Source organism: Staurois parvus, unplaced genomic scaffold (genome assembly GCF_062004578.1).
Source record: "Staurois parvus isolate SC_StPar_1 unplaced genomic scaffold, SC_StPar_1.0 ptg000652l, whole genome shotgun sequence".
NCBI classification, from domain to species: Eukaryota; Metazoa; Chordata; class Amphibia; order Anura; family Ranidae; genus Staurois; species Staurois parvus.
Window position 1 is genome coordinate 1,483,250 of NW_028318448.1, and position 22,079 is coordinate 1,505,328.

General features: G+C 39.1%; 1 protein-coding gene across 6 annotated transcripts in view; it reads left to right on the forward strand.

Annotated features, from left to right (window-relative positions):
• The window catches only part of DST (dystonin), a 675,093-nt gene that overhangs the window by 627,798 nt on the left and 25,216 nt on the right, over positions 1 to 22,079 (forward strand). For all 6 annotated transcript variants that reach the window (XM_089694126.1, XM_089694129.1, XM_089694130.1 and 3 more), the window contains 11 exons: positions 764 to 961; positions 2,773 to 2,901; positions 4,779 to 4,949; positions 6,342 to 6,497; positions 8,639 to 8,845; positions 8,945 to 9,064; positions 10,808 to 10,977; positions 12,818 to 12,977; positions 14,638 to 14,832; positions 15,290 to 15,418; positions 20,973 to 21,116. In XM_089694126.1, coding sequence (XP_089550252.1) covers positions 764 to 961; positions 2,773 to 2,901; positions 4,779 to 4,949; positions 6,342 to 6,497; positions 8,639 to 8,845; positions 8,945 to 9,064; positions 10,808 to 10,977; positions 12,818 to 12,977; positions 14,638 to 14,832; positions 15,290 to 15,418; positions 20,973 to 21,116 — 1,779 coding nt within the window. The remainder of the gene's footprint in view (positions 1 to 763; positions 962 to 2,772; positions 2,902 to 4,778; positions 4,950 to 6,341; positions 6,498 to 8,638; positions 8,846 to 8,944; positions 9,065 to 10,807; positions 10,978 to 12,817; positions 12,978 to 14,637; positions 14,833 to 15,289; positions 15,419 to 20,972; positions 21,117 to 22,079) is intronic.

Below are 22,079 nucleotides of genomic sequence, written 5' to 3' on the forward strand. Positions count from 1 at the left end.
GTACACGTAACATATTCCCAAAGGTGAACTTATTTTTTAACCCTGTGCCTATTTAACCTTAATACAAACTTTATTTCCCCTGTCACCTGACGTAGGATAGAATGACAGATTCTGTGTGTGCGCAGATGTGCTACAGGGCTTTGGATCCCTGCAGGACTCAGCCACAGCTCTGCACACATGTAGATTTCCTGCCTAAAGACCTCGCCAAGTCTCTGCGCAAACACACAGGGGGGTTTTGCTTCCAGACTCTTCCAGGATGCAGATAACATGTGAGCATGCTCTTGATTATCAAGGATAAGGTGCCCTGTGGGGGGCGGGGCTGGGGGAGCAAAACACTAAAGAGGACTAAACTAAATGTTTAGTGTCCAATGTAAAATAACTGCATAACATTGGAAAAAAACCACTGTTTCAATTGTAATTAATTTTGCCTTCCTTTGTATTAAAACCATAGGTTTATTGTCATTGTAGACTGAACAAACTATAGCATAAAATATGCAGAACATTTTTTTCCAAGACGGAGTGGCCAACAGAAAGACTTGTTTGCATCAAAAGAGTGATATATTGTCATGTTATCTTAGGCAATGACAAAGTTAGCACTGAATCAATAGACCCATAGCTGAAATGCAAACATTGCTGTGGTCTATATAGAGCATACAGGTGTGAGGGCTGGAGCTGTCAAGTTAAAAGTATACATCCCACATTTTTTTCCCATGTAACAAAATCAGTGTTCATTCTAACAAAACCATTCTCTTTATTATTATAGGTGCTGCAAAATGATGTTCTGGCACACCAGTCTAGTGTAGAAACAGTCCAGAAAGCAGGAAACGACCTGATCGAATCGAGTGCTGGAGAAGAAGCTCGCAGTCTGCACAGCAGGTTAGAGGCGTTAAGCCAACGTTGGCAAAATGTAACGGATAAAACAGAGCAGAGAAGAAAGCAACTTGACAATGCGCTTCTCCAGGTTAGTGAAAGATTACCAAAATATTATTCAGTTATTGAAACATATATTTTTTTTTAATCAAAGATTGAAGCGTGTTTTTGATGCATATTTGTGAAAGTGCAGAACCTACAATGCTTTCTGAAAACATTAATAATAATTCTCCCATGAAGTTGACAGTTTGTAATAGTATGCATCTTATAATAGAAACTATGCTTGATGAATATTTTTCTGAGTATGGCATAGGACTACTGTACCATGTACTGTTTTGTGTGGAACATAAAAAAAGATCATTAAAAAAAAGAATAGGATGTGGCCATCCATCTGATCTGATCACTTATTTCTTTGATTTCCAATGAAGCTCTTTTTTTGTGTTGTTTGAATCATTTAAATACATTTGCTGAAGTGTAAAGCTCAATTAGGGGTAAATAAATGTTCAAATGTGTATACACCATTTTCATGTTGACATACATATTTCAACCTTGTTGGTAAAAGCAGAAATAAAGCCACCATTTATATCAGGTTGCTCTCTATTAGATGCAGCTGCTATGAGAAAACATAATGCTGTGAAGTCTAGAATTGCTCTCATTTATATAGTTATTTGTAATTTTTTTAAATGAGAGCACTGTTAGGAGACACACGCTGGCTGTAATTAATATCTGCATTTATCATTTTCTTTGGTTATTTAAATCACTCCATATCGGGCAGCACAGTGGCTAAATGGTTAGCACTTCCGCCTGGCAGTATTAGGGTCGTTGGTTCGAATCCCAACCACAGCATTTCCTGCCTGGAGTTTGCATGTTCTCCCTGTGCCTACATGGGTTTCCTCCGGGCACTCTGTTTTCTTCCCACACTCCAAAGACATGCCTAAATTGGCCCTAGTATGTGTATGTATGAATGTGAGTTAGGGACTTTAGATTGTACGCCCCTTGAGGGTTAGGAACTGATGTGAATGTACAATATACATGTAAAAGCACTGTGTAAATTGACGGAGCTATATAGGCACCTGAAATAAATAAATAAATATCTCACAATCCATACCCTCTGGAGGGTCTGACTTGCCTTGAGCCTAGTACACTTGTTCAAAACAAAACCTGTCAAGAGAAGCCCCTATACTAATTATCTGATGTTAATACAGCAATCTCCCCTGCTGTACTATTGTGTTATGGCAACCACCCCCCCCCCCCCCCCCCGCCAAAACACTCTAGTCAGTGCTCTTATCCAATGGCTGACAGTGCTGATCGTGAGCCAATTGGCAGACCTTTTTACGTTCATGCCTCTACGAGAGAAGCCAGCTGACCGGCCAGCTTCTGTCATACCGGATGCCCTACACACACGCCGAATGTTGGCCAGTCACACCCGACATGCGGCCTGTGTGTACTAGGCTTTAGAAGAGAAAAAAATGGCTCACTAACCTTTTTTACTCAAACACGATGTGTATATCTAATTAACATGCAAATTGTGAACATTTTCCACACTACATTCTTTTAGTGTTATTTTCAGGCCAGTATACTAAAAATTGTAAAAAATGTCCTATTGGTATATTATAATAGAGCAAATAGAACAGAACCTATAGATATATTATTACTGTATTACAATGAAGTTATTATTAAGAATCCAAAGGAAGTGCTCTGTCACTATGAGTTTTATTATGTGTATATAGTGTCTAGTTATGCATGTTTGTTCTTACTCTAAACAAAGCCAGAAAACAATAAGAAATCATATATTATTTCAAAGGCTGCTGCACATAACTACTGACTAAGCAGTTATGCACTGCTCAGTGTTAGGATGCTGACATTTGTTTAACATTGAGTTATCTGTTCTCCAAAAAACAGGCTCAGGGTTTCCACAGCGAGATTGAAGAAATGCATCAATGGCTGACAGAGACTGAACGTCATTTACTGGCTTCCAAACCTGTTGGAGGATTACCAGAAACAGCGAGAGAGCAACTCAGCACTCATCTGGTAAGAATCCGCAGACATGGCTTCAACTCGGCCTAGTCGTCCTGTCTGCCTTGTAGGCAAGGACAGCGGTGGTCACGGTCTGTTCTTGCCATAATGTTCTAAATTTGTCTAGTTGTATTTTGTGACTTTCATGGCTTTTTCACATTTATATATAAAGCACAGGAAAAGTGCATGTGAGAAAAATGCCCTTAACAATTGGAATTTGAGGGGGATATCAACATCACAAAAGGTCCTATAAACTCTGCCTATGATCCTTCTAGTGTTGAGTGTAATATGTTAATTGTATAAAGGAACACAGAAATGTACTACCTAAAATCTAAACAATTTGGATCCCATCATGCAACAATTTTGTCGTATATAAACAATTTCAGTTAAGCATGTTTCTAAATGATCTGACAAGTTAAAAATATTTGGCTGTATCCATTGTTTTATTTTAAAGACTAACTTGAGCCAAAACGTTTTTTATGAGCTTAGGATAGATTTGGGAAGAGTAAAACCCAATTGTCACATTTCAATTAATTTATGTCACCATGTTGGGGAGACTTTCTTTTTATCTTACTTCCTGTCCCAGCAGGACAAGACATAAGAGAGAAGCAGATTTTTCTAGAAGAAGTAATACTCTGACTAACCATTTCTCATTTTACTAAAGAAAGTGTGAGGTTTGCACCCTGTGTCCACACTGGAGGGATTTCCCTTCAGTTCCTGTCCCGAGAGGCAATCTCTCCAACACTGACTTAGCCAACAAATAAAAACCTGACAGAGTTGCTCTTACTTCTCCAAAATAAGAAAAAAAATATTTGGCTATAGTTGGGCTTTAATTCTCAGACAAAAGTAGGTGCATCCTTATAAAGGTCAATGAAGAGCTTCTCTTACTTATTATGCGCTATTGAGTGGATGTGAAAATTAGATGCAAACATTTTGAGAGGGTCTGACTATTCCAGATATCAACTTATAACTTTTATTTCTCATGAAATAATTTATATAATATATTAACAATGTAATATACAGTAATATATTGCAGCTTACCATATATAGTTAGTCTGGCTGAAAAAAGACAAAAGTCCATCCAGTTCAACCATAAAAAAAAAAGTTATAATCCTACACCAACAGTTCATCCCGAGGAAGGCAAAAAACCCAGCATAGCATGATGCAATTTGCTCCTGCATGGGAAAAAATGTCTTCCTGATCCCCCGAGAGGCAATCGGATATTCCCTGGATCAACTTTACCTATAAATGTTAGTATCCAGTTATATTCTGTGTATCTAAGAAAGAATCCATGCCTTTTTTAAAGCAATCCACTGAGCTGGCCAGAACCAACTCTTGAGGGAGTCTATTCCACATTCTCACAGCTCTTACTGTGAAGAAACCTTTCTGTATTTGGAAATTAAATTTCTTTTCCTCTAGATGTAAAGCGTGCCCCCTTGTTCTCTGTGATTACCTCAGATGATATCTTAGAAGTGGTGGCGGTATTAATTTAGATTCAGGATAAGTACATTTTCTGCAGGTACAGAAAAATGGATGTGGATCCTGCCTGAAATACAGTGTCGTGGCCATGGCCGTGGCCGAGCTTTGCTGTGTGTGTCTGTGGATGTACATAGCCTGGCTCGGGAACATGTCCGCCTGAGTGCCCCTCAGCAGCCGACTTGCTGAGGGGGCACTCTAGAAGTGGAGGTAAGGGGTCACTCGGGGTAATACAATTGCACAGAGCAGGTGGTAAGTATGATATGTTTATTATTTCAATGTCAAATAAATATAAGGTTTACAACCACTTTCATTTTGATGTTCATCATTTACAAAGTATATCTGTTTTATCTGACTTCTAATGTACTGACACATATTAATTAAGCATTATAAAAATGGTATTTTCATATCTTTAGGAACTATGTGTTATGTTTGAAGCAAAGGAAGAGGTCTACAAAAGCATCATGCTTAAAAGCCAGCAACTATTGCAAAAAAGTGCAGATGACCCTGAAGCAAATATGGATCAAGACATAAACAACCTAAAAGAGAAATGGCAATCAGTAGAAACAAAACTCAGCGAGCAAAAAGTAAGTATTGAAGGCTTAATAGGTAAACAGGTAAATAGGTAGGTGCAGTATTTGGTTGTAATAATGTGCTGCAGACAAGAAAGGTAAACGTTTCCTCAAGGTCATACTATTTCTAGTAATAACATTCTATTCTGGTATTGGTAGTTGTTTCTGTCTCAGCTCTAATAAACTAGTAATGACCTCATTACAACAGCATCCAGTAGTGGGATGAACATACAACATGTATATAGTATGAATAACATTACTATTGTAGGACATTTTTTTCTGCCGTCTGATATTTTTGTAATTGCTTTAATATCCACTGTACTATAATGTAGGATATGAGCTGAAGTTGGGGTTGGGGTATGCATATTTTGGCATAGTTGTATGGACCAATACAAAGCATTCCCTGATTGGAAGAAGTAGAGATCTTGACATCACCACTCCACCTTGTCCAATCTGAAAAAGCTCTACATTCATTGAGAAAATGTAGTGTTCCTTGAGTGGCATCCATGCTGATCAAGCAGCCTCCTGTGTTCACTAAGCAGCAGGGCAGCCGTTCAGAAGTTGTCTGTGATCACTGTAGTAGCTGTGCTAACTACAATAGTGATATCCAGCTTTCATGGGGATCTTTCAGATATGACACATGCATACATACATATGTTCAAGCAGGACAGAAGTAACTATGCAGAAATATGCATTCCCAAACTCAGTTTTGAGACTTGAGTATTACACATAATCTTTCTTAATTAATTGCCAAGGTTCTATAAGGTTTTAATAGTTATGTAATTTGCAAGCTATTTTTGCTAGTTAAAGCAGAGTTCCACTCAAAGTGGAAACTCCACTTGTTTGTCTCCTCCCCCCCTCCACTGCCATATTTGGCACCTTTTGGGGGGGGGAGCAGATACTTGTTTTTGACAGGTACCCGCTCCCACTTCCGGCTCAGTTCACCACGGCAAAGTGAGCCAGACGTTTGGCCCCCCTCCTTCCTCTCGCAGTCTCCTTGGGACTTTCACAGGTCCCAGAAGACTGCCGAACCAATCAGAATGTGCAGCGCGACTAGCCTATGCGCAGTGGGCACCCAGCTTTGAAGCCACAAGCTGTCACAGCCTGGAGCCTACAGGTGTAATGCCGGCGCTGGGGAGAGAAGAGGAAGAGAGGGGACAGCGTGGGTGAAAACATCGCTGGATTCTGAGACAGGTAAGTGTGTGTTTATTAAAAGTCAGCAGCTAGACTTTTTGTAGCTGCTGACTTTTAATAAACACAAAACTGACTGGAACTCCGCTTTAATATAGAACAGCAAAATGTTAACAGGGCTACTTCAGAACTGCAAACCTCAAACATTAATCACATGAACAGACATACAAGCTGAATGGGTCTGGTATCATTACTAACTTTTGTGTTTGCATTTAGGCGAAACTCGAGGAAGCACTAAATCTGGCAACGGGATTTCACAATTCTTTTCAAGACTTTATTAACTGGCTAACCCAAGCTGAGCAGACGCTAACTGTGGCTTCTCCGCCAAGTCTTGTTTTGGATACAGTATTATTTCAAATTGATGAACATAAGGTGTGTATGAAAACTACATTTATGACTCCTCTTATGGAGTTCCTATAGATTTAACCTGCAGTACATGCTTTTGTTTTCAGTTAACGTAGTTGTAAGCCCCTATCATGAAATATGAACAAAGCATATCCATCTATAGCAGTCAGTCTCAACCTTATTCCAGTCAAGGCACCCTTTAAAATTAAGCGTAATCTTGAGGTACTCCATTTTAAAATGTAGAAAGTTAAACTAATAGTTTTACTTAGGGCAGGATCCACACGTGTAGAACATCCAGCATTAGAGGTGATTTATATTGGGTGTCTGACTGGTATTCCAGCTTTTCTTCTTCCTCATCCTTTTTCCCCTTGGCAACTAACATGACCCCAGTGCTGAAAGAAAGGGGCAGGGGGTGGAGTTCAAAAAAGATGCTGTACAGGTGCCTTATGTCCTCCTCATCAATCAATGATGTCAGCAGTCGGTAGGTTCTGGCAGCTGGCCTGCACAGCGCCCAAGATTGTAATGTTGCACAAAGAAACCTGTAGCTGTGTGTAACAAAAAAGTAGGCTTGATCCACCCGCCAGTTTGGGCAATTGTTAGACATTTTGCCAAGGCACTCCTGAAGACCCAGAAGGCACCCCGGTTGAAAAAAGGCTGCTCTATAGTTTGTACTTGTTTCTTTCTTTTTTTTATAATTCTTTACTTATGAAAAGATTTTTAACAGGCAAAGAGAACCAAACATTAGGTTCATCAAAAGATGATAGGCAACATATACAACATTTGACAGAAATCAACTGTGTATAAAAGTGCAAAAAGAAAACCGTAGGTTTCCACTGAAATTGTCAAAAGATAAAGAAAAGAAACTGCACTATAATCAGAGCATCGGTTTTTCCGGGGCTCAAGTAGAGCACTAATCAACCTAAAGGGATGAAAGGCAATGAATAAACAATGCAAACATGACTTAGGAGTTAGATGAGTACAAAGTTGAGAGTAAAAAATTCCTGACAGAACAAGTCCAGCCAGTACCAGAGAGAAAGTATGAGAAAAGAAAAATGAGGATAAGTAAGGCAGTGTGTAGGGTGACTTGGCAAAGTTTGTACTTGTTTCATTTGGGAGCACTAAGTGCCATTTCTGTCTGCTGCCTCATTCCACTGCTAACTGCATGAGTCAGTTCTGGCAAGTTTTCCTGACACCAATAAAAACAGGTGACAGGAGAGGCAGCTCCAGCACACAGACTGTGATTGATATCCTCCACTCTTCCTGTGTGCTGTGTGAAGGGAAGTGTGTCCCTTCCATCCAATCAGCTCTCAGAGCTCTCCTCACTGAGCTGAGCAGAATTTGACTTCTGCTCTCCGCCCCCTTTTTTCTGAAAGCTCAGACAAGCTGCATGCATTCTGGACTTTGAACAGATATAGAGAAGACTGCAGATACACAGGTTCAATTTATGTAGGAGGATTTGGTTAATCTCTGTGTATCAGCTGAGAACAGTCACTTCACTGGGTATATGTAAGGGTTTACAACCACTTTGAGGAATGTCCTTTGAGATAGATTTTTGTTGGCCATAGACGTGATTGGATTACATGAGCTGAAGGCTTAAGCTTGGGTAGGCAAAATCTGTAGTGGACAATTAGTATTTCCAAATCATGTAATGTTCAGGATATTATTTTAGGTGCCATATATAGGGTTTATTTTTTCACATATTTTTTTTTAAATGATGATGGGACTTCCTGAGTATTTTGTGCCCAGCCGTTCACAAACAGAGACTGAGAGCGGATCTAATATTTTATGAGTTTAGGAGGATGGGGGCAGAAACACAAAGCAGTAGTCATTTTGACAAAAGCTATATATACAGTATATAAGCTGTAACTTATATATCTTTGTGCAAAATAATTTGAGGGTTTGTACACAGTAGTATGTAATGCATGCCAATCCTCCTTTGTACCTGCAACTGAAAAAGCAAATTGGATTAGTTTGATAAACACACACCCGAGATCAATGACACCTTCACATCACTTTGTACTGCAGCAAAGCTCTATAATGCTTCCCCTTAGCGGTTACCCAGCTCAGGAGAGCCCTGAAAATGGTTGGAAATGTACAAAAGACCTTAGTGCTAATTGTTTTACTGACTTGCTGCATAAATAAAGTAAATGCCTTTGTATTTGATTTAGGTGTTTGTTACCGAAGTTAATTCACACAGAGATCAGATCATGGAGCTGGATAAAACTGGAACCCATTTAAAATATTTCAGCCAAAAAGAGGATGTAGTAATAATCAAGAATTTACTGATCAATGTACAGAGCAGATGGGAAAATGTTGTTCAGCGCTCGCTTGAAAGAGGGCGAGCGTTAGATGATGCCCGAAAAAGATCCAAACAGGTATTGTATTGAGGTTTGATTCTCGTACTTTGCTCTACTGCTTTAGTTGTTCTGTAGGAAAAAATATTTTGCATCACAATTTTGTATCATTTGTCACAGTTCCATGAAGCTTTTGACAAACTTATGGAATGGCTGGAGGAATCAGAAAATTCCTTAGATTCAGAACTTGAGATTGCAAATGACCCAGACAGGATCAAGACGCAACTGGCAACACATAAGGTCAGTGATGTACTGTATAGAGTCAAGAACAAACGATCAAATGTTCAAATTACAATACAAGGCCATGTTCAGTGGGTTAGTGGACTCACTGAAACAGCGTGCCCCTGACAGCCAGATTTATTTAGAGTTCATACATAAAAAGGACGGTAGAGTGATTGCAAATTGAGCGTTTGCTCCCTCTAGTGACTAAACTACAGTTCTCTACATTTAACTCAATAACAGTAATGGCAAGCTTGTAAAAATAATTTCAAAAATAGAAATAGTAAATCAGACCATCTGCTTACTGAACTGAACTATCCCTTTAACAGACCATTGCAAGGTATGGAATTGGTGGTTGCAAAGTATGTGCTAATCCCGTTGCATATGAATTGAAAACCAGCAACACAAGAAACTTATTGCACTAGCCAATTTCAGCCTATCAAATTTCAAATAACTAAACTAAATATTGACGTCTACTAAATTCTTATTTCTTTTCACTTTGTTCTTTGCATTGATTTATCATATAGGTATTTTCATTTTCACTTTTGAGACTAAGTGCATTCATTTGAAATTTTAGAATAAAACGTTTTTATTTGTTGGCACTCATTTAGAAGCATAGAATATTATATAGTTATAACTTGACAGCTGTTTAAGCAATAGTGAAGGAAGGACAGTTGTTCAGCTTTGTAGATGTTTCTTAAACTGCCCATACCTCATATTTTGTCCGGTTAATCAGGAATTTGCTACATGGGTGGCCCTGTTGGCCCTGCCCATCATGCTGCAATTGAAAAATCAAAGAGCTGAACAGAAAATTTTCAGCTGAACAACACCTGCATTGAATCAGATGCTGTTTGGATATCTTGTCTTGTCCTGTCAGAATACAATAGACAAATCGGGAAATTTGTCCACCTGTGATGCATAACATGGGCAGAGAAATCTGTTAAGCTGGACATACACTAGTAGATTTTTAATCAAACGTTTGTATGAAAATTCTCAGTACATTCGATGACTTGACGAATGCTGTTTGAAAGTACTACAAAATGGCATTTACTTTTAACATTCGATTTTGGAATGAAGGGAATTTGCCAAATGAAAATCACATACTGATAAAATAAAAGTACATCTAGTCAAAATTCTTTCTTTTTCACATAACGAATAGACTTTATTTTTACCATTAGATATCTTAGATGTGTTCTAGGGGTTTGTTGGACTGAGTAAAGCATACATGAGGAGTATAAATTGCAGATCAGTCTTTTCTTCCTCTTAGTCTGTGATCAGTTTTTTATCTTGGATGACCATAGAAAGTGCCTAGTTTAATTTTGTAATAGAAAACTCCACTTTTCATTTTTAATGGCTCTGACTACATCTGAAGACTGGCCAGTGCATTAAGTAACACGTATATTATATCACACCACTAGAAGAGAACAAAAATATTTCTCTGGCACACCCTAAAACAAGCTAATGAAGTAATCTGCACTACATCTCTGCATAAGACTGGAACACATGGGCTTGAATAATAGACTTTATGAGCAAAACTTTCCATCCAGACTGCAACAATGATGTATTATGACTACATATGCTCCATTTTGATTTACATCTTTATTGTTCCAGTTATTTTTGTTGCCAAAAGGTTTTGTTTCAAATTTCTTGTGGCAAAGCACTACAGAGAACTTCTTTGCTGTTAGAACTATTGTTTTAATATTCCTTTACCATCTGTATGTTAACTTAAGGAACTGCACTAGTATTATTTTTTGTAATCCACAGGAATTTCAAAAAACCCTGGGTGCCAAACATTCTGTGTACGATTCCACCACTAGGAGTGGGCGCTCCTTGAAAGAGAAAGCAGCTCTGAATGATGACATTCAGAAACTCGATGACATGCTCAGTGAGATAAGAGACAAATGGGATACAGTCTGTGGGAAATCAGTGGAGAGGTAATAAGTATTACGGTGGAGGTGATTTTGACTGCAAACTGACAATGTTTTTTTTTTATCATTCTAATGAAACAAAAGAAGATAATGTATTTTGACAAAGTTAAGTTTTCTTAAGCCAGCCATACATGGATTGAAATTCAGCCAGTTCAGCAGGGACCGACCGTATTTCAAACCATATATAGGCTGGCGATTTATTGATCAACTTGTACAATCAGCCTGTTGGGTTTTCCCGAATGATCAGTGCCACCAGCTATAGCCACTAATGCTGACCGTTGTATTCTGATGACATGGAAGGCTCCTCGCTGTAAAAATACAATACCACAGCAGGAGTGATTCCCCCATTCACATTTAATGGGCTAATTTTTTTAGTTTAACTCCCTTGTTGAAGAAAAAAAAATAATCATGTATGGTCAGGCTTTTAGAGCGAATCAGTTTATTCTACTGTCACTGCTTTTACATTCTAGAATAGAATGTATTCAGAACATCCAGAATACAACCTATTCTGGTTCAGCAGAAACCAGCCAACTTTCTGACAGTGTGTATAGCAGTCTGTTTGACAGAAGCCAGTCCAATGACTGGCTTTTGTTGAAGGGATATGCTGGAAAACCAGCAGCTGATTAGCACTAGCAGCCAATGGCTGTGAGCGCTGATCAGGGTATTCTGGCAGGGGGGCAGTCCCCCTGTCAGAACACAATGGCTCAGCCACACTAACATTGCATAGTTAGTACTGCGACCTATTGGTTGTTTTTCATTCAGCCCGCTGGGTTGAGCCGAAAAAAATGTAACGTGTGTACCAAGCTTATAAATAACCAATATACAGCAGATCCTAAAGGGAGAAGATTACTAATCAGCTGCTTCAGTTAAGTCAAGTAGATCTAAGCCATAACTGGAAAGCAATATTTAGGTAAACAAATATCATAAAAACAACTGATATTTCTTATACTGTTTTCACCTTCTTTTCATCCTTTAATCTCAGTGCTGCTGATTTCCTAAACATACTGTACTTCTACACGCATATATGTATTACTGCTGCTCAGAGTAGAGAGACTCCCAATATCCAAGCACAACTCCTCCTGTAGGTGCTAGCCCAGCTCATGTGCTGCATAGATGAGAACAAAGGACGTCCGATCGGCTGCATTCCAAACAATCCACTTTATTTAAATAATCCATATTTATTAAGATAAAACCAATACAGACAGTGGAAATACAGTGTGGGACTGGCAGGTAAATGCGTTTCACGCTAAAGACAGGGTAATGAATAAGCACTGTCTTTAGTGTGACACGTGTCTACCTGCCAGTCCCCTGTATTTCCACCGTCTGTATTGGTTTTATCTTGGTTCAATAAAGTGGATTGTTTGGAGTGCTGCTGATCGGACGCCCTTTGTTCTCATACTGTACTTCCAGTTACGTCTTAGAGCACCTAGGGGGCCAGGGACCTGGGAATCTCCATAATGAAAATGTCAGCAAAAAATAAAAAAAAATAAAAAGACACTTTAGACCCCCCTCTCCAGCAGCTACTTATGGCAACGCGGCAGGCCAAAGTACGGTCTGCTTTCTACTTAAGATTATACGTATAACATTGTATTTGTAGCCAAAAATCTCATATCTAACACAGCATGTAAGTGTTTTGTGCTAGTTCTGTAATTTTGTATAACTGCAGTGCTTAGAACATCAAGAGATTTTAGTTGTTGTTATTAGACCTTTTATTAAAACATATTTGCAGGACAAACTGGTGTGTGGGTCTGTTATGCAATATATAATATACAGTGTCGCTGAAGAAATAATAAAACACAGGTTTTCAATTCAACATGTGTATTTTTATTGTTTTTGTGTAACCCAGACAAAACAAACTGGAGGAAGCACTGCTGTTCTCTGGCCAGTTTACAGATGCCTTGCAGGCTCTTATTGATTGGCTGTACAAAGTGGAACCACAGCTGGCTGAAGATCAACCAGTACAAGGAGATATTGATGTAGTGATGAATCTCATTGACAACCACAAAGTAATGTTCAACCTCTGGCTACCTATTTTTCTTTCCTTATTTGTTATATATACAGTTCAATAAATTGTAATTCTTTATTTAGATTAATACTTGAACCTGGCTTTAATGTATAAAGAAAGCCATAGAAATCCAGTTCTCTTTTGTTGTTTTTGGCTTGTGCTAGATTTTTTTTTAGTATTGTACTACCCACCTTGCCTCCTATGCTACAGAGCTATAGGTTGCCTACCTCTGGTGGTATAAGTGCATACTGCACCTCATCCATGAGCACTGCATGTATTTATATATTTATTTAATCGTGTATTTGGGGATTAGATGTGGTCAGTATATATCAGGGGTGGACTGACCATTTGGAAACTCGGGCACTGCCCGAGGGCCCGGGGTCAGTAGGGGGCCCCATGAGATGCCCCTGGTACCTATTTCATAGGCTTTTTTGAGTTTGGGCAAGGACACAGGGGAACCATGATCCCCTATTGCCCGGGGACCCCATGAGTTGTCAGTCCGCCCCTGGTATATATCACACCCACATACATGCACATGCATGGTATCACACATATACATGCATATAAGTACAAATGTACGCATTCACACACACACCACACTTCTCTCCACTTATTATCTTAAATATCCTGTCATTCACAGTCAAACCTACTCACAAACATGGACATATCTACATTCGCACTCACATGTACGTTCACGGAGAATTATAAAGAATGGCAAAAGTAGTGATACAGCTACACTACAACATAATCATACACATGAAAGGAAACAGCATCGGGTGCCAACGAAGTGCAGTATATAGGACAAGACTTAAAAATCCCAAGTGGCATCTTATGAATAGGAGTATGTAATCCATCCAGTGTGGTTTGTTGTTGAGTCTTAGTGTGTCTTCAGGATCCAGAAAGCAGATACCACTGTCAGGAGCTGTGTAAGACACCACAAACAAAACTGGAAATCTGGGAGCTACCCTGACGTGCCTGGACTGTACAGGACCCGAAGTGACTTCATACCTGGAGGGACCGCAGCATGGGGAGTGTGGCTACATGTTTCCGAGCGTAACTGCTCAGGCTTGAAAAAGGAGCACTTTATACTGCACTTTATATGCACCTTTTACTGTTTCCTTCCTATGTGCATTCTGACACATACCCTATGCAAACTATTCCTGAAAATTCTACCACAAATATTCCTAATTACATATACATTCACTTTATAATATATTGCATAATTGCTCTAAAGATATATGTACACTCTTACCTAATTACCTACATACATACTCCTACCTAGAAGAGTATGTCATTTGACGCACACAAAGAATAGCACAGATAAGAATAATATTGTCATGGAAGTTCTAACCCTTCCCCATTTTAGTACGAAAAAAGGTATTTTTGTTGCTGCTCCTTTCATTGATGGAAATGCTTTGAAAACTTCCTGAAATTCTGACCCCACAATTAGAGCACAGCAATAAAGACCCAAGAGACATTCTAACCCCACCGCACACTATCCAATGCAAAAGAAAAAATTTTTTTCTGGATTTGTGTATTTAATGTAAGACAAAAATGTAGAATGCAATGCACTGATATCCCGATCTATGAAGAGGATTAAAGATGTAAAGGCTAATGTGTCTTGTGTCTTGCATTATATTAAAGCTGTCTTTCTCTCTTAGGTTTTTCAAAAAGAGCTGGGAAAGAGAAGCAGCAGTATTCAGGCCCTCAAGCGATCTGCCAGAGAGTTAATTGAAGGAAGTCGTGATGACTCTTCTTGGGTGAAAGCCCAAATGCAGGAATTAGGCACCCGCTGGGATAGTGTATGCACTTTATCTGTATCCAAACAGACCAGACTGGAAGAAGCCCTGCGTCAGGTGCGCTCATGTAGGGATTATAATCAGTTATAACATGAATTCCTGTCCTCTACTACATTTAAGAGGTCATTTCTCACCAAGTGATGAGTGAATATACCAGCCTGGTCTCTGTACTGAACTCTGACAGGAGACAGTTTACACTAGTGAACATTCAGTAAGAGCTAGCTTGGCAGATTTACAGCTCAGCTTATGTAAAGACTCTTAAATGAAAGAAGAGATATTCTGTTTATAAATCACACACTTTCTGCCATCCAAATAGTTCTTGACACACTGGCATTTTACAGATCCATAAGGTGTGCTTTATAGTTCTTATATGCAGTTAGCTTATTATTTTTGAAGGTGCTATAAATATGTTCAGTGAGAGGATGGGTTAGTTTATAGGGTAAGAACATAGCTTTAATAAGAAAAATGATTTGGATGTGACAAAATGAATTTAACAGATTATGTATTTTTCCAGGCAGAGGAGTTTCACTCGGCTGTGCATATCTTGTTGGAGTGGCTGGCTGAGGCAGAACAGACCCTGAGATTTCATGGGGTCCTCCCCGATGATGAAGATTCTCTAAAGACACTAATTGAACAACACAGGGTGAGTACAAAGTTATGCAGGCATTAAAAAGGATGTGGCATGAATTTTTTATTTTTCCTTCATCCCAGCAATGGAAAATTGCATACAGTATAAACAATAAGCGAATGTTGTCTTTTATGCGGCTTTGATTTTTCTGCATTTTTCTAAAGTGCTAAATCTTGTGTCTGGGCTAGGGGTTTAAAAGACTTTTCATTATTGTACATTACAAATATAGAACTTACCACCACTCGTTCAGAATTACTTCAGTATGTTACTATTATTCTTGTGACACGGGACTCATATAAAACGATTTACATATGTTATTTTTAATTAAAATGTAATAAATAATTATATTTAAAACAGTTGCATTTTTTTTACCAATTTGACAGCTTGGTCTTCTAAATTATTAAAAGACTAATCGTCCATTTCCTTTAGGATTTGAGTTTTCAATTTATCGCACATTCTCAGGCATTCTTCTTCTTTTTTGATGTGCATCCATTTCCAGAGAGGTTTTACAGTCATTAAATAAAACATAAACCTTTAGTCATTGTCACTTGGCAGTAGTTTATCAGTGGCATCATAATATGCTGTCAGAGAACAGAGATGACGTGAAAGATATAGACACGCTGTCAGCTTTGTTGTGTAATGCACCTTATTTCCCCTTATTACTGTTAAGCTCATTTACCTGTATATTAATATATGTTCTGTTAGTTTTGCTTTTGTTAAACAGAAAAGATTGTATAAGATGAACCTTTTAAAGAGTGCATGTTTTATGCTATAATAAGAGCCCATTCGCACTAGCCTGTGCATGTTAATGCATACATTATGCTGTGTCTTGCATAGGAGCAGTGCAATGAATTGTTACAATAAATCACACTGATTTTTTTCTTAAATTTTTTTTTTTACTTTTACGAAGTGCCACAAAATGACACTTCATTTAACTCTATGCACAACAGCTCATTGCCACATGCTGATATGCAGTGCCACACAATTTTTTTAAAAAAAAGCAGACATGCTACACATATCAATGCACTTGTATTGGTTGTTTTATTGTGTTCTTGCATTGAACCTGCATTGATCAATTCTGACCTACGCAGCTCACTGTACTAGGTATGAATACAGTAAGTTCTTAAGTAAAAACCAAATGTTAATGAAATTATTTAGAGTTGCCTTCTAAGTCCCCAAGTAACGCTCCTACTGTTATATGTAACGGCGAACTTTGGCTTTTGGAAGTCAGCAGATTGACTTGCTCAAGTCCACCTACAGCTGACCAGTTGTGGCACTAAATGTGATTAGAGGCATAGCTGACCTAAAGTGAGGCGCAAGGGGTGGGCTAATATACTGACTTCATAGTTAAAGTGAAACTTGCATATTACAACATCCGCAACATCTCCAAGATACGTACATTCCTCACCCCGGACACTACCAAACAACTCATACACTCCCTCATCATCTCACGCCTGGACTGCTGCAACTCCCTCCTCACTGGCCTACCCAAATGAACTCTATCCCCACTCCAGTTGATCCTGAACTCAGCGGCTAGACTCATCCACCTCAACAACCGCTCCACATCTGCTACCCCCCTCTGCCAATCCCTTCACTGGCTCCCGATTGCCCAACGCATCAAATTCAAATTGCTAACCCTGACCTACAAAGCCATTCACAACGCCGCCCCAAACTACTTAACCGACCTGATACCTAAATACCACCCCACCCGTGCCCTTCGCTCCTCACAGGACCTCCTACTTTCTAGCTCCCTGGTCTCCTCCTCCCATGCCCGATTGCAGGATTTCTCCAGGACCTCCTCCATCCTCTGGAATTCCCTACCCCAGTCCATTAGACTGTCACATACCCTCATCGCCTTCAGGCGCACCCTGAAGACCCACCTCTTCAGGGAGGCCTACCCCACCCTCACCTAACAACTGACCTCCTCCACTCCTCCTACCACTTCATTCCCCACAGCCATTTCCTCATGTTCCACTTCCCCTCCCTCCTAGATTGTAAGCTCGAAAGAGCAGGGCCCTCGAACCCCTCGTGTATTGTATTGTTTCTGTCCTGTCTCATGTTCTGTCCCCTTGCTATTGTACAGCGCTGAGCAAACCCTTTGGCGCTATAAAAATACTATATAATAATAATAATACAGTGCCCCAGATGTCAGGGATACTGTCAGGGATACTGGTGTTCTCTAGAAAACTGACACCTCTGGGTGCCTGCATTAACATTCTATTGCCACTTTATAGTGTTGAACTTCAGTGCAAATCGAATTTGAGTCAGAGAAAAATCTGCAGAAAAAAAGTTTATCATCTGACTCTGATTCTTTGCATGAGAACATAAACGTAAGGTATAAAAAGATCACTAGCTTCCAAGACAACTTTATGAGGCAAAGGCATTCAAATTACAACAAGCATGATGTTTATTTTGGAACAGCAGTATAGTACGGAAAGAAATTAGAAGTGTTATTTCTCCTTGCTGTTTTCATACATTTCTGAAACACTCCTGTTATCTTATACTTGCTAATGTTTTAGACAGGTTTGTTGAGATCACCCCCAATATATTTATCTTGGCTTATTTTTTGGTTTGCATATTTAGATTTTTTTTTATGGTAAAGTAGATTAAAATAGGGGTTTGCAAAAATAAAAAAAAAATACGAAAGTCCTCTAACACACAGCATTTGGCTCTTTCATGGTCCTACACTAAATACATCTGCTTTTATCCTGCTGTTACCATGAAGAGAATATGTTAGAGGAATTGATAATTCAACTAAACTCACCTCAGCTCCAGCGATGTGACATCCTGGAGCTCCCCTCCAGTGGCTGACATCTTTGAGCCGCTGGCTTCTGGGTATCGATCACAGGCCGCTTTCATTAGTTGGGTGCAGATGACGTCATTCCTGTGTATGCGCATTCTGTTGACTTCGGCATTGCCAAATGTTTAAAGTCCATACAGTGTAAAATATAAGTGCTAGTGTAAGTCACAAAAAATGTGACAAAATATAGTCCCTTATATATATGTCAGTGGTACTGCAAGACACAAAACAGCAATGTGCTACTGGTATAGTAGCAATGATCGATGGCCAATCAGATGCAATATTCACAATCCTTAGCCAGGAGGAAAGCTAACCACACGGAGCCCAACATAACCTTTATAATGTAGTATTTATTAAAAGGCAAAATAAAAACTTTCCTCGTGGAAACAGTGTATACATGTTTGAATATACATACCAAAATGGCTGCCGCTCCAGATCACGGACATGACGGCGTGATGTCAGCACGTAGGCACTATAAAAAAGTCAGCACTATAAATGTTCTTTTGGGTTCCGTGTGGTTAGCTTTCCTTCTAGAAGGATCTCTGGCTAATGTTTGTGAATATTACATCTGATTGACCATCAATCGTTGCTACTATACCAGTAGCATTCTGGTGAGTGCATAGTGGTGGTGGAGTGTTCACTGGATCCCTTGGCACTGTTTTGGAGTTGGACACGTTGCTGTTTTGTGTCTTGCAGTACCACTGACATATATATGGACTATATTTTGTCACATTTTTTGTGATTTACACTAGCACTTATATTTTACACTGTATGGACTTTCTTCATCTATTGTTTCCCCAAAGTTTATGCTTTATTTGCACTTGTATGTAAACTCTTGGATGTTTTACTATATGATTTAGTGCTGCACTTTATACACATATGTTACTGTGAGATTTATTGTCATTGTCTCTTGTACTAGCTGCTTTTTGCTATACACAGCGCTCGCCATTTATTATCTCGATATTGCCAAATATCTGGCAGGGGCAGACAGGCAATTAGGTAATTTTAATGCATAAGAGACAAAACATGTAACATTTAATTGAAGATGTAAGACTCATGACATGTTCATTGCTCTGGCACAGTTTAGGTTATCAGAACAGCTAATTACTGTAAATCCAACCAAACTATTTCTTTGGTAGCCATTTGTGGGCTATAAATTGTGTAAATATTGTTCAGTCATTGTACAGCATTCTTGGTCAGTCGTAAATAAAGACTTAAAGGATAAGTTAACATTCAGAACATGTTACATGTTATACCAATTTGTAGGGTGGAACATGTAACATGTTCTAGCATCTGCAGCCTCTTCCCCCCTTCCTCCAGATTCCCCCTTCCCTATGACAAAGGGTGTGGGATCTTCTCCCTGCACTAGCTGTCACAACTTGAAAACAGCACGGCCATTAACAGCCACGTCATTTGTTTACAGTTTCCTGTAAATTAATGCCTACAAGTACGGTCAGCCAATGCAAATGATGGCTTGTCGCCTTCAATGAACTATGAGGGTGCTGCTGAGCGCTCTCATAGTCCATTGATCTTCCTGCACTCAAGTAACTGCCTGCCCATACGAGCTACAGATAGATAGCCATGGTTAGAGTTTGCAGGAGCCTAAGATTGTACCTGCGATCTTCTGATAATGGGTGCAATTTTTTTTACCTGCACAGGGACTATGAATATTCTTATTCTTTAGTAAAGCCTTCTTGATTTTGTCACATTCTGCTTCACCACCAACTCTTCATTATGCATGGGTACAGTCACTGTATAGCCTTCTTGGTCAGACCAAAATAAAGGCTCATAGGATTAGTGACCATAGGTGTCAACTTGCAGTGAGTGCCTGTCACAAGTACCTGCCTGATGTCTGAGTAGCAAAAGTGTTTTGAGCGGAAAAGATTAAAAGATGAAATCACCAATTGAAGTGTTTGCTTTTTGGTGCCATGTTAAAAAAGAACATAGATTTCACCTTCTGTCTGATATAATGTTACAACCCCTGTTCGTCTTCATGCCTGCCCCCCCCCCCCCCCCCAACCCCCATAAGAGAGCCCCCTTCTCTGGAGACCTCCAAAGTCTGGACAGGCTCAGGACATTTGACAGAACAGCTGGGTGAAGCGATGTAATAACTCTTATTAGGTAACGTAGTGCAACAGTCAAGGATAGTGCCTTTTCAGTTTAAGATCATTGCTTGCTAATTTATTGGAACACCCACTTATTTTTAATTTATTTTATGTTTTGGGGTGTAAAAACCTCTTTACTTTAGGTCTCAAACAAGTTATACACTAAATACACAGCTTAAAACATACTTTGCTTGTTAAAAAAAAAAGTTGTTACTGCATTCTTGCATTATGTAATGGTCATATATCAACACTTTTCTGTACAGTTCCAAATAACTAGTTCATAAGGAATTTTAGAGATAACAGAATCATGGGGGTTGTTTGACCACAGCTGGGAAACTTTAGGTTTCATATTATTGGACATTATCTCATACTTTAAGAATACAGTTTTTTGTTTTATTTCTGCATTGTTAATGCTGTTGCTCACAATGTAAAAAGTGCTTGATGATTCAGTAAATCAGTGGATATACTGTAGGACAACTGCATGTAAGGTTTGAAACCAATCATGAAACAGTTGTGTAATCTAGCAACCTACCTTGACTCTGGTAGCAATTGTGATAGCTAATAATCCAAAAGAACTCACGCTTTCTTTAATAGCTATATTCATCGTGTCATAATGTATGGAGATTTGTCAGTGATTACATGTATATAATATGTCCCTCTTTAGGAATTCATGAGGAATATTGAGGAAAAAAGAACTGAGCTGAATAATGGAGCGAGTAAGGGAGAAGCAATCCTTTCTGTTTGTCATCCAGACTCCATTACTACTATTAAGCACTGGATAACCATTATTAAAGCTAGGTTTGAGGAGGTATGTAAGCTTTTATATATCTGTATTTATAAGGAATTTGTTTACTTTGTGTCAATATTTATTCGTTATACCACTTAAGGATTTTGAACATAAGAGATATGTCCTAAAATAATTAAACTGTCAAGGTGCTCCAGCGAATAGATGTAAAAAAGATGGTGCCTTCAAAGCGTATACCGTCCATATTCTATTTTACATTTAGTCAATGGAGCACCTTGATCATTTAATCAAGGTTCATACCTTGTTGTAGACAAGTGATGTTATCACTGGGTGTCTATTTTTCATGGCTGCTGGGAATGGGTGTTAGGGTTCTGTACATAGTCTCCTGAAGTATCCTGCCTCAGTACTGTGCTCAAGAGCCCTCAGTCCTGATGCAAGCAGTAGCCTCTTGGGTGAATGGCAGTGTGAGAATGGGTGTTCCTAAGAAGACTGCGTATGCATGCAGACCACCCTAGGTAATGCTCACATATGGAGTCTTCATGATTGAAAGAACTGAAATTAAATTAATGGAGGAGAAGGGCCAGGGACAGTAAGACTGAGGAGGTAGGTGCCAGGTGATGTGTGTTTTCTAGCCAGGAACATTGCATGTTTTTTATACAAAGTAATACTATAGGTATGACCAAATAAAGAGACTCATAGTGAAATTGTAAAAATTGCTATGGTCCATAAAGAATAAAAAGGCATGAGAGCTGAAGTGGTTTAAATATCCACTATATTTTCTCCAGTCTTACTACAGCCAAGTCTTTGTTTTTAATATAGTGAGCAAGAGAACCCTTGTCAGGTTTAATTTCTGTCTGTTTTGGGCTGATAGGCTTACACGTCCTGTCCCGGTGACAGTTGTGAGAAGAAATTGCTGAAGCAGGAACAAAGAATGCAGTAAAAATGTACTATTGGAGACCAAGCTGCTGAGCATTGGGCTCCTGTGGACCCCATTGAGCACACACAGCCACCCATATAAATACACCT